This window comes from Myodes glareolus, chromosome 2 (assembly GCF_982192425.1).
Source record: "Myodes glareolus chromosome 2, mMyoGla1.1, whole genome shotgun sequence".
Lineage (NCBI taxonomy): Eukaryota > Metazoa > Chordata > Mammalia > Rodentia > Cricetidae > Myodes > Myodes glareolus.
In genome coordinates, this window is record NC_142027.1 from 42,243,560 (window position 1) to 42,256,958 (window position 13,399).

The 13,399-nt window shown below is 41.7% G+C and overlaps 1 protein-coding gene across 1 annotated transcript; it reads left to right on the plus strand.

Moving 5' to 3' along the window:
- The first annotated feature begins 8,583 nt into the window (after positions 1-8,583).
- On the plus strand, positions 8,584-11,748 carry LOC125392978 (ferritin heavy chain B-like). The gene is made up of 4 exons (XM_048422966.2): positions 8,584-8,788; positions 9,243-9,386; positions 10,281-10,406; positions 11,449-11,748. Exons 1-4 carry the CDS (start codon positions 8,693-8,695, stop codon positions 11,599-11,601), a joined length of 519 nt encoding a protein of 172 aa, XP_048278923.1. The 5' UTR covers positions 8,584-8,692; the 3' UTR covers positions 11,602-11,748.
- The last annotated feature ends 1,651 nt before the right edge of the window (positions 11,749-13,399 follow it).

Sequence of the window (13,399 nt, forward strand, 5' to 3'; positions counted from 1 at the left end):
GCTAAGTCTTTGAAACTGGTGTGGGAGACAAATTTGGGAAAAAGTGGGAATGTGGGCTGGAAAGCCCAGAGAAGGAGCTAAGTATAATTGGACAATCATTTCAGTGGGAGCTCAGAAAACTAAAATGGAGATGATGAAGGCTGTGTTCATAAATTTTCAGATAAGATTTCTACTGGGATAAAACTAGAGGCTGGTTATGTTACAGACTGGCAAATAATTGGCCAGTGTTTTGCTGATGTTGTGATCCTTTGAGTGATGCTGAATTCAACTAGGAAAAGGAAATTTCAAGACAGTATAGCACTTAGGATGTGGAGCGGCCATTGCTAATTGTACAAGCTCCAAATAGAACAGGATCCAGAGAGTGGCCATATGGGCTGCAAACATCAAAACCATAGGGATGGAACTGTCAGACTCATATCATGACACCACAGACCCCTTGCTGGACAGGAGCTACAGAATGTTGTTTACCCTGATGGGTTTTGGTCTGTATTATTCCCATCCTTTATTTCTAGGTACCTGTTTCTCACTTTTTGCATGGGATTATTTGTTTTGTGCCTGTATTCTAGAAGCATCTCTTTGTCTCTATTTTTCATAGAATCACAGCTGAGAGACAGCCTCAAGTCTCAGTAGAGACCCTGGACTTAGATGTTTGAACAACATAGGAACAGTTAAGACCATGGTGACTCTTGAAGTAGGGCTGAATGAACTGTGAATCAATTATAATAGTCACAAGTCTTTGGAGGACAGAGACAGAATGGTACACGTCACATCATACAGGCTTCTCTTTTGAATGCCTACTAGCCGGTATTGCCATTTTGTTTCAGGGACTGTGAAATGTCTGTGAAGTGTGGCTTAAAACCCTAAGTAAGTCAGTGGGGAGAGAGGGAGTCAGTCTTTGAAGTTGATGGCTGGTCCCTGCTTTGTATCATATTCTGTGCTTTCTGATTCACCTTTATATGAACAGTCTTAATCCCATGGACCCATTCCCATAAACTGAGTCGCTCCACCTGCCTTCCACAGTGGCAGCAGTAACCGAAGTAAAGAGAGCCTGAGATTGCCTTGGTTCTATCTAGAACTCACCAACAGTTTATGCTATTTTCAAATTAGTGGTACCAGGAAAAAGAGGTACATCTATTTTCTCTCTAGCACCTGAGTGATGACTAGAAATGGCTCCACAAGGGAGGAGTTTTCACCTTGGGACCCTTTTGCCAGGAGTCAGCTCCAGCTTTACACTTATCTGAGCTTTGTCTATTTCCCTCATGACTAGTCACTAAGAGAAAAATGTGCTTGATATAAACAGACAAAACTGCTCTTCCCTCTGTCAAAGTCTTAAAAATTACAGACTCTTGGGGTTTTATCTGAGACTGTTTTTTTAAAGATAAAAGGAATCGAATGTAATGATTTCAAATTTTACTATCAAATTATTTGAAGCTAAATGCCGTGAAGAAGCTCATTTAAAACATGAATGCGTGTCTAAGCTGGCTTTGTTGTTGAAAGTTTTGGGTTAGACATGTCTCTGTTGTTTGTCACACTTAAACACTAGGTGGTATAAATGGCTTCTTTGAATTTTTAGAATAAAGAGAAGCATGAAAGTCGTGATGAAGCGAATTCTGCCTCTCTATAGAGGGTAGGAACAAATCCCAAATAGTAGCAGCTATTTGACTCGCACAGTACTATGCGTGGTTATAAAGATAAAACTGAAGATTGTTATTTCAACTCATGGTGAAGAGTGAGATCAGAGAGACTTTTTAGGACATTTTTTTGGGGTAAAATCAATAACCTGATGACAAGGCAAAGGAGGGGACCTAACAGGACAGATCAGAGTGTTCCCCAGCAGTCACCTGATGCACTGTGGATAGCTGTGGGAGAAAACTGAAATCCAGGAGTGGTCTTAAAGAGAGCTGATGGAAGCTCGATACCCCTGAATGGTAGAAAAGAAATGAGACAGAAAGGTGACTCCCCGTGAGCAGGACCCCAACACAGAATTCAACACTGTCGAGTCAGAGTTTCCCAATGCTATGGAGATGTTCTCTGCACCTTCATAGTGGAAACTTGGGTGTTATAGCTGAGTGTCACTTACGATATCTTGTCTGAGCTTGCCAAGTCAAAAGACCTTGCATTTTCTTATCTCTGGGAATCCACCTTTCTACACTGAGTCTGCGTGTGTCTGCTTCCAGACCAGTTTGGCCCTGAAGAAGCAAGCGTATTTGGGGTATGGAGTGATGAGAATTCTTTGTGAACTTTGCTGGTGTGTGAAGCGTGAGATAACAAATATCCCTTCCTCTTAAGACAGGTGACATGGGAAATCAGCTGCGAGTTGCCAGGAGGAAGCACAGTTAACATATAGCATGAATGGAGAGGAGTCTTGGGACTCCATAAAACGGGTGGTAGGTTGTGTGGAGCCTGCCTGTGGCCATCCCCAGAACTCTACAGCCTCCTGTAGAATCTTTTCCCTCTCCAAGGGGCAGCACATGCTGTAAGAACCAGCACTGACTCTCTATCAGTGACTTTTTTGTTGCTGTGATAAATCCCTACAACCAAGGGCAACTAGAAGAGTCTATCATGGTGGGTTAGCGTGACAACACACAGAAGTCTTGGTAGCTGGAGCAAGGAGTTAAAAGAACAGATCTCAACCACCAGCACAAAGCAGAAGGGTGAAGTAAAAGTAGCATGAGGCTATACACTCTCAAAGCCTACCCCAGCGACACACTCCCTAAGCCTTCCAAACATGGCCACCAACTGAGGACCAAATCACCTCACAGACATGCCCCACAGTTTGCTTTCTAGGTTGATCTAAATTAAGTGATCCTCAACTTTCCTAATGCTGTGACCCTTTAATGCAGTTTTTCATGTTATGGTGACCTCCAACCATAAAATTATTTGTTGCTACTTTGTGACTGTGAGTCTTCTACTGTTATGAATCGTAATATAAATATCTGACACGCAGGATGTCTGATATGTGACCTCTGTTGGGGGTCGTGACCATAGGTTGAGAATCTCTGATCTAAATTATTTCAAGTTGATGAGCAAGGTAAACCATCACAATTCTGCTCCTTGTTAACTTAATACCCAAACATATTATTTTAAAACTGAAACATCATCTTCCCCTGGCCCTACAGGTTCATAATGGAAAATACATTCATTTCCATTTCAAAAGTATCAAGTCATTAAGAACTGCAACACTCTTTAAAAATTCAAAATTTCTTTTTTTTGAGACTCAAGCCAATATCTATCTATCTGTCTGTCTGTCTGTCTGTCTGTCTGTCTGTCTATCTCTTCTTTCTTCTCTCTTTCCTCTCCCTTCCACCCCCATCCCCCACCCCCAGTTTTCAAGACAATGTTTCTCTGTGTAACCTTGTCTGTCACTGTCCTGGAACAACCTCTGTAGACCAGGCTGGCCTTGAATGCACAGAGATCCACCTGCCTCTGCCTCCAGAGTTCTGGGATTAAAGGTATGCACCCCCACACCTGGCTGAACCCAATCTCTTAACTAGGAGCCTTTATAGAAGGAAATGTTTAAAAATTTACATCCTTCCAAGATAACAATGTTACAATATAGTATTGTTACAATGGCTCTATCCTCATTCCAAAATGGAGGGATGGGGGCATAGCAAGGAAAGATTGGACCAAAACAAGACCAAAATCCCATAGAGAAAACATCGAGCCCTATAGTGCCATGTCTGGCATCTCTGGGCTCCAAAGGGATTGGTACCTGCCCCCTTCCAGCTTTATTTCTTGCAACACACATTAGCCTCCTCTTGGCGTGAACTGCACTTCGTACCTGGATTTATCTTGGCAGAAGTCAAACAGTTTTTATCTCCAACATCCTGTGGCATCCATCAAACCCCAGGCTTTACCTTTACAGTTTCATGCAATGGCCTTGTGGGACCTCCTTGCAGAGACTGCAGCCCGGCCACACATTGCCTGGTTGCGGAAGACTTTGGGAATCTCGACCCAGCTACCATAACTCCCTCATTCTTGTAATTTTCATGCCTGCAAAACCAGTACTACTAGGCAATACTGCCTAGTTCTACTACCAGCTCAAGGTGTAGACTGGTCCTTTAGGAATGGAGTCTCAACTACCGTTACATGCCTAAAGAAACATTTCCTCAGGTGGTTCAGTTCAGTCTGTCTCATTTCAAATACATTTTCATTTTACAACCTGGGGACTTTGATAGGCAGAGTCTTACCTTTAGAACATCTTACTATTATCCTAGAACAGAATAATGGGTTTCTCTTTAATAATGCTAATAGCATTATTAGAGTTGTTTTCATACTAACCCCGTCTCTATTTTTAAACTCAGTCTCCTTTCTGCACAAAACTACACACTTTTCTTATTTTTCTGCTGTTTTGTTCTTTCTGTCTGGGGACCTGAGAACAATGAGCAGCAATTGTGACCCAGCCCTAATGCTGCCCTGCCCTGATACTTCTTCCATCTCATGGATTAGACCATTGTTTCTAAACTTGGCCTCACTCAAGCTGTGAAGACACAGGCAGGATGCAGCCGGATTCTTCACCTGACCGCAACCCAAAAACCCACCAGTCCTGTTCTTGACAGAATCCATGTCTCAGTCTGAAGTAGCATACCAGGCTTCTACTGTCTGTCTCTCTTAGCGTGCTGGTCTTCCAGTCCCCAGCAGAATGTCCAAGTGCTGCTCATTGCATGCTAGCACTCTCCAAACGCTCACAGATTCCGACGGCAAATCGTTCTAAAGGCCTCTGAGCTACAGAGCTGGGTTTATCTCAGCAACTGTTCTACACCTGGTACTGGCCTTCTGGATTAGTTTCTTTTCTCATTAGAGAGACTAAATGCCTCATGAGGCAAATTAAGGAAGAGAGTCTTTTGCCTTGTGGTTTAAGAAGATATAGTCCATCATGGCAGGGATGTCAGTGCAGTAGGATCATGGGGCAGTTGGTTATAAGCATAGTAAAAATATGAAAAAGCTAAATTAATATAAAATGCCATCAATGGGGATTCATTAGAAGAAGGGGGATGGGAAAAGACAAACGCCTACATAGCAGTTTCCCCACAAGGTTTAATATCATATTCCTGTTGCAGTCAGCATGTCAGTCTTTGCCAGTGACGTTCACACGAGCCAACCAGCGCCTCCATCATCCTTCTCCTCACACCTGAACCAATCCTGCACAGCCTTTCAATCATAGGACGCCATTGGTGGCACTGCTTCTGCAGCTTTTGTCTTTTACTTTTCCCAGTGTTTATGTCAAACTATGCTGGAATCAAACCAGACACATACTCACCAAAAACCGAGACAGACATGTTTTTTTTCTCATCAAAAACTACACATTAGTTACCCAGCAGAGAAGGAACTGTAGCCATCCAGAGAAACTGCTCTCAACAAGGATTGTCCACACCACAGACTAACATAGGAGGGTGGCTTTAAGAGTTTTTTTTTTTATTTTCTGTTGTTGTGATTGTTAGTTTTGGTAGTAATGATGTTACTGGTGGTGGCAGTGTATATGTGTATGTGTGTGTACAAATAAACAATGAAAACTTCATGTGACGATATGATGTCTATCTCATTGGAGTATTTACCAATGTACGTGCTAATAATATTCTAGTCTTATTAGTGAGATTATAATCTCCCTTCTCTTGGGGTAAGATTAGGTTGCTTTTTGGTGGGTGAAAGTCACATTTTTCACTAGGATGTACACTTTGGGGTACCACAAAAAGCATTTGCCAAATGAAAGTGTAGGTGTGGTTACTACAGTTAAGATAGAGACATGTTGTCAAATGCTGTGTTTGTGTCTCCAGAAAATGGTTAAAGCCCTATTGAACTCTATTCCCTGGTCATCTTCTTTTCTATGACTATTTAAGGATTGGCATGTGTATCCATTATAATGTGATGTAACAATGCCTCCTCATATTTCTCTGATCCTACAATAGGGGTGATTTGTATCTTCCGAAGAAGACATTAAGGCTATATATAATCAGTGATCTCTTAGTCAACCACAGACTGTTCATTTCTAAAACTGTAATTTCATATATTTTTATGATAATTATACATAAAAAATATATTTCAGGTTGTAGGGGTTGATTTAGAAAAACTGTAGCTGTACCTGAAAGCCTACAGAACATCCATCACACTTTATCACAGCAAAAATGATTATAAAAGCTATAAAAATATGAAAAGCAAAAAAGAAACCACTGAAGTTCTTTAAAAATGGGTAAATAGCAATATAAACAACATTCCTTAGTATGATGGCTACTCTCGGTTGTCTTCTGGGGCGTTTCTGGAATGCCAGAAATGGAGGGCACACCTGTGATCCAGGTGTTGAGGCAGGAAGACACACCTTTAATCTGGGCCACACTTTCAACTGGAAGTCTACGTAAGGACAATGGAAGAAAGGTTTCCTTCTTTGGCTGTTTGCCCTCAAATTGGAGCCTACTTCTTTGAGATTTCAGCATATATAGAAGAGCGGCTGAAACATTCAGCCTCATGGCACTGAGAAACTACTCGATTTTTGGACCTTTCGTTAACAGCTAGCCATTGCTGGACTGCAGCCTGTAAGTCATTCCAATAGATTCCCTTTCTATATAGAGTGAGACATAGAGAGATTAATTCCTTAAGTTCTGTGGCTCTAGAGAACCCTGCCTAGACCACTTAGTAATGTCTAGCCACAGGATAAAGCTAGTATTCATACATATGTGTGTATAAAGTTTATATGACTATAAATACATATATTCAGTCTTATGACTTGTCACAGAAGGAATAGTAGAATCATGCCACTTTTGTATGGAGGTATCATTATAGTATCTTAGAATCCTGCAAAATATCCAACTGATCATAAAAGTCTTTCTAAACAAAAATCTACAGCTTGTCGACTCATTCACATAGAAACTGCATCATATAGAGAGTAAGAAATCAAACGTTTTATCAATATACTCACACAGTATTCTGATCTTCTAAAGAATTTCATGAACTGGGGGAAGAAGAGTTGGGTCATGTTTTCCTCAGCTGGGAGCAGAACCAATGGACCAGTGGACAATATTTACAACTTCTATGTTTCTTCCCCTTGGCCTGCTCTGACCTTCAGAGTCCAGTATGCCCAAGTGTCTTAGCATTTCTGCTTCCCAAGGACTCTGCCATGGAGGTCCTGACAGTTTAGACATGTTTAGACATGTCAGTGCACCACACGGACCTCTGGAGAATCCTTCTTTCTCCTCCTACTCAGAGATCACCAGCAGCATGGTTTCTACCTTACAGAATTTCATTAGGAGCTTTTGGGGAATATTCTTTTATTTATTTATTTATTTATTAAGTATACAGTGTTCTGTCTGCATATGTGCCTGCAGGCCAGAAGAGGGCACCAGATCTCATTACAGATGGTTGTGAGCCACCATGTGGATGCTGGGTATTGAACTCAGGACCTCTGGAAGAGCAGTCAGTGCTCTTAACCTCTGAGCCATCTCTCCAGCCCCCTTGGGGAATATTCTTGAAACCCTTCTTTTCAAGGTGTAATCCTTGATGGGAAGCATCTGGCCACTGCTTAGAGATGCGGTGTATCAGGCTCCACCAATCACAGTTCGGTGGTTGAACCTAAGACCCAGGTGATTCCTATGTAAACTATGGTTTGAGAGGCACTATCTTAAACCATCTCTCTCTTTCTAAATGGAGGCCAAGAACAGTGTTGCATCAGGAAACAAGAGAGACAAGTGAAGTGACATTTTTATAGTCTTCCTTAAGGTGACTTTGTGTGTGAAACTCTGCCCAACTTTGAAAGCTTAGCTCCTTCACTGACTCGTCCTCCCTCACGAAAGTGCTCACCCCGCATCACCTCACAGAAAGACTTTTGGACACATGCAGACATAATTTAGGTCCAAGTAGAGATCCACCAGACATATGGAACATTTGGCCTTTTACATATATGGAAAATATACTGTAATTACTCAGTGCTGGTTCAACACACTACCTAAAAGTACCTCATTATGGATCATAGGAATGGTGAAGAAAGTACAACAGTCCCCTGCCTCAGAAGGAAATAGATAATGAAGAAGTCGGCATCAGGCCAGGTAGGAACTTCAGAGAGATGGAGTAAGAAGGAATTCAACAGAGAAATTGGGAAACTACTGCCTCATCCGGAGACTGCAGCTGTTCTCCGGAAGATCGCCTCGTGTCTGATTCCACTTCTCTGCCTTCCCTCGCAAGACAGATTTAGAATGCATATTTTTTTCAGAGGCTCTGCCCTACTCTTCCTAGCTGACATGATTTTGCCTTTTCAGAATGCTGCCGTATCCCACACTAAGCTCAGCCGTGTGAAGCTTGCTGAGGTCTTATGCACAAAGTTTGAGGTCATAGGGTAGGCTCTCTGTGGAGCCAGCATGCTGAGCCAGCATAGTTCTTAGGGGAGAGGGATGGGCAAAGGCAATGAATCCCCTTTGACAATACACACTCTCCCAGGATATATCAGCCTTCTCTAATCATATTTAGAAAGATTAGCAAGAACACTGAACGCGGAGATAATTAGAGTAACTCCTCCCTCCACAGGCCTTCTTTGAACAGAGTAGTTCTTCCATTTAGAAACACTGCGGTTGTTGGTGGGCCAGTTACTATTAGTTACAGCTGGAAGAAAATTCACCTTGTCATTAGAAGTGGGCTGACCTATCAGATTTAAGAAGCACTCCACAGCAGTGGGAAGCTCATTGTTTGGTTGAATTTCCCTAGTGCTGAGATGTATTTCTGCAACCCTTTTTCTAAGGAATGTGAAGATGCTTTGAACCAAGCTGTGGCTTACCACCTGCATATCTCCTGTGTGTATTTAGGAATGGTTAGTATGGACTGCTGAACGCCTATGTGGGAGGATTCTGCTCTGTTATGCTTTGTTATGTGTGACAATGGGTTTGTTATCATTTAGAAATATTCGTAGGTATATTTGCAATCTGATACTAGGTAAAATGGCAACTCAGTTGGTTATGGTATTGATGTCCTGCAGTCTGTTGATTTAGAACTGTAATTGGAAATCATGGGTTAGGGTGAGGAGAAATACAACCTTTGTAGTAGGTCCCCAGAATTAAATGGACATCAAACAGTTGTGGGAGGCAGAATTAATATATTTATACCACTATGTGATTATTGGCATATTTTTTAATGTAGATATGTTGGGATTAATGAAACTTCCACTGCATTCTGTCATGAATCTAATGATTAATGAACGAGAGTGCTAGAAACAAGACTAAGCCTCTCCCATCCCCAGTAGTCTCATAGTCTTATCTCTGTCCTAGGCCTACAGTTTTGTGGTTGATAAGAAAATGCCCCCTTTTGCCCGGTTCTTTGAAACTCAGGCTGAAGAAAGGAGGGAAGTTGCAGATCAATTCCTAAAATGTCTATGGAAACGTAAGGGTAAAATCTGTCCTCCAATTTATAAGGTAACTATAATTTTACTGTGATCATCTCCCCAAGGCCTTGTCTAGGCCTAGGAAATAATTGATTGCTATCTCATTTATTAGTTTATTCATGTTCTTAGATGGCCTTCTTTGTGACAGAACTCTAGGGTAAGCATGTGTCAGTACCTTTGGGGGTAAAACTTAGTCACTGAATGCTTGTTTAGTTTTTCTCAATGAAGTACACGAAGAATTGTCTCTGCACCAGCAAACACCACCTGAGGATCCTGAGAAATGCAAATTCAAGGACCTCAGCCCAGGCCCAAGTTAGTTGTATCTTAATAAGTTCCTCATTCTGTCCTAACTTGATCCAAATGTTCCATAGACTGAGAAGCAGTACCCTCACAATTTCTTCATAGGCTCATTAATATCCTCTTTCCTATCACTAGTTCACCCACAGGTTCAGGTATTTTCTCTTTTCAGTGCGGTACTCCATCTCATTGCTCAGGGAAGACACTCAAAAGAAATGGTCTGAAACTCAGGGACATTACATCCCTGATTACCTAAAATGTTGCTGTTGGTTTTTTTTTTTAACTGAACCTTTATAAAGAGAAATATCTACTAATAAGAAAACAGAACTGTCATCACTATACAACTTCAAACCTAGGAATAATTGAATACATACTTGGGCCATTTACCCTCAATGTCCTTGATTTGTAGCACATTAAACATATCTCTGCAGATAATCCTTGATCCCAAAGACCACTTTACATATCCCATCATTTAAATCAGTGTTTGCAAGTGAGCCATCCAGTCTCTGCCAATTCCAAGGCACTCAAGATTGTGGAAACTATTGGATTGTGCACGTCTTATTATATGCAAAGTAGAATATAACCTGGCCTAAGGAAGGAAATTAACAACTCTGTTCCTCTCCAACAGAAGCCTAATATGAATGAAATAACCACTCCTACAGAAGCCCTAAAATTAGCTCAGGAGCTGGAAAGAACATTAACACAGATTCTGTTAAATCTAAACACTAGAGCTTGTCTGGATCGTGAAGCTGATGTAAGTAGTTAACTGATTCTCACAAGGTCATTTCCCACTTTTGACTAGCAATTTGCCTATGAAGTGAGCAGACAGAAGTACATTCCACATTACGTATGTGTGTTTCTATCCTCAAGGAAGGACATAAACTCATTGCTAAGCGTAACTAGGACCTGAGCGGTTAGAGATCTAAGTAAGGAAGGGTGCAATGCATTACAGCATAGCTTTCTCAGAAGCAATGTGTTCTGGACAATTATACAAAATTATGGTATGATGCCAGCTTGAAACTTCATTCAGAAATGCCTAAGCTCATTGATCTGAAACCCTTGGAGAACTCACTACCCCAAACTCCTGGCATCCACCCAGTTTATTTTGTTTAATATGCTTTGCGTGGGGTCTCCACTTTGCTTTTAAAGCAAGTTGCAGGCCATGCTGCTGCCAGCTGGGAGGCACCATTTGCCATGTGATCGTTCTGTAGTCTTGATGAAATCTTCCTGGCTGGTAATGAAAAGTCCTTCTCAAAGTAGAGTTCAGCTCACCAAGCCCTTGGTGTCTCAGGAAGTCAAAAAAAAAATACCATAGCACAAAAGTTCTCCACCCTAGTTAGACAATGTGCTCACCAAGGGGCTCTAAGGAGTTGTAGTAGTTGGACTTTAGGCCTGAATATTTAGCTAAGTCTTCAAAAAGGGGCTCTGGGTATCTATCTAGTCAAAGTCTCCATGTGATTCAAGGAAAGGGGATTGAAAAGTATGCAGTAGAAGCTTGTTCCTTAAAGTCATATGCACTCTTGAGGAAACATCCTGGCACTCTGGCAAGCAGGTGCCTGTGTTTACATAGAGGTTTTGAACATCTTTGCTCAGTTCTTTTGGCCCTTCAATTTGCATATGAATCACCTGCTCCTGCTCAGTACTCTGTGTAGTGATTTAGTAGATTTGTGGCAGAACTTGAGATTCTGTGTATCTGCTGGGCTCTGGACTGTGCTTCACAGGTTACAATTTAGATAAATTGCCTCCCATTGAAGGCATGGTCCTTAATGAATGTTCTTCCCTGTTTATGTCTGTAGCTCTTAAGCTTTTTGACATCGTTGATCCAGAAACAGAAACGGAATGAAGGTTATCTAAGTTGTCAACTGACTTACCAGGAAAGAGTAGAAAGACAGAAACAAAAAGACATCCAGACTGAAACACCTTCTACTTCATCAGGTGAAGGGATTTAACTTTGAAAGGCAAAGAAGCAAACTGGAAATCGTAAAGTCAGTGATTTAAGAGTCTTCATCACCCAATTGCTGAAGACTGCTTTCTTTTCTATTTTTCTAATGCTCATTCTTAAATAAAATTAAACCTGTTTTGCATTATAAATGTGACTTAAGAGTTTAATGCTTGAGAAAGTTTAGTTTTGCGAATATAGAACTTGGTACAAACATCATGAGGGCCCCCAAGGTACATTAAATTTGTTTTTCCTACCTTCACTTATGGCTCTCAAACATTCAGTGACAAACAAGATTAGGGGAACTCAAATACAAGTGAATGTCTAAAAATTAAGTGGTAAACTTTAGTTTATGTGTATGGGTGTTTTGCCTGCATGTGTATCTGTGGACCAAGTGCATGCAGTGCCTATGGGGTCCAGAAGAGGGCATCAGATCCCCTGGAACTGAAGTGAAAGAGCACTGTTAGCTCCCATCAGCGAGCTGAGAATCCAGCCCAGGTCTTTGAGAAGAGCAGACGGTACTCTCAACATCTAAGCCATCTCTCCAGGCAGTAACGATTAAAATCTCCATATTCTGCCCTCATGTGTGTATGTATTTTAAACTTGAAAAAAGAAAAGATTGGAGGGTTTTCTTGTTTCGTTTTTTCAAAGTAAACGCAGCTTGAAAACAAGAGGTGCTCGGGTAGAAAGGATGACCCTCACCTGAGGGATGCACAGCAGATGGCTAATGTCACCTGGTCCCTTTTTATAAGCAGAGATAGACACGGGTGGAGCGGTTCTGTTGAACTTGTCCATATTGGGTTTCATGGTCTAAACTGATGAAGATGACTGACCAGGTCTCTTTCTCAAGAGGGCACCAGACCTCATTACAGATGGTTGTGAGCCACCATGTGGTTGGCTGGGAATTGAACTCAGGACCTTTGGAAGAGCAGGCAATGCCCTTAACTGCTCCACCCATGTCTACCTCTGCTCCTGAACCTTGCAGTGTGTGTGTGTGTGTGTGTGTGTGTGTGTGTGTGTGTGTGTGTGTGTTATTCACATGCCCTATGTCCTATTTAGAACGAAGCACTCCATTACCACCTCTCAGTACACTGGCCATATATGTGGTGCGGGAGAATTGTCTGTATTCTGTCAACCATGTTTTAAATAAACGCTGATTGGCCAGGCAGGAGGTGTAGGCGGGAAAACCAGACAGGAAGTGGAAATGATGTAAGAAGAGCAGGAGAATTCTGGGGAGGAGGAAGTTGATTCCTCCCACTCCTGCCCAGATCACTGAAACAGCAGGATGTAAACTGCCCCACTGAAAAAGGTACTGAGCCACATGGCTAAAATAGATCAGAATAATGGGTTAATCAAGATGTGAGAGTTAGCTAATAAGTAGCCTGACCTAATGGGCCAATCAGCATTATAACTTACAGAGTTCTCTGTGGTTGATTTTCTCTGGGACTAAACAGCTGTGGGGTACTGGGAGGCACAGAAAACACAAACAAGTAGGCCCCCTCATGTTACATATATGGATGGCTTTATTAACTGCTGCCTTGCTACAAAACAAACAGAAGTCTGTAGCAGACAACAGAGGCAGAGAGCACTAATCTATGGATATAAATGAAAATATTATAAATATATAGCAGGCAGTTTGTCCTTTAGCAAGCCAGTAGTAGTGATTTGTGGCCCCTCACCTAGTGCCTACAACCACCTCAGCTCCAGTTCTTTGTCCAGATTTACAGTACTAGGCATGGATTCCATCCTGCAGAGTGAGCCTCAAATCCCTTCAGAAAGTTGCTACTCCATAGCAGTCATGTATTGTA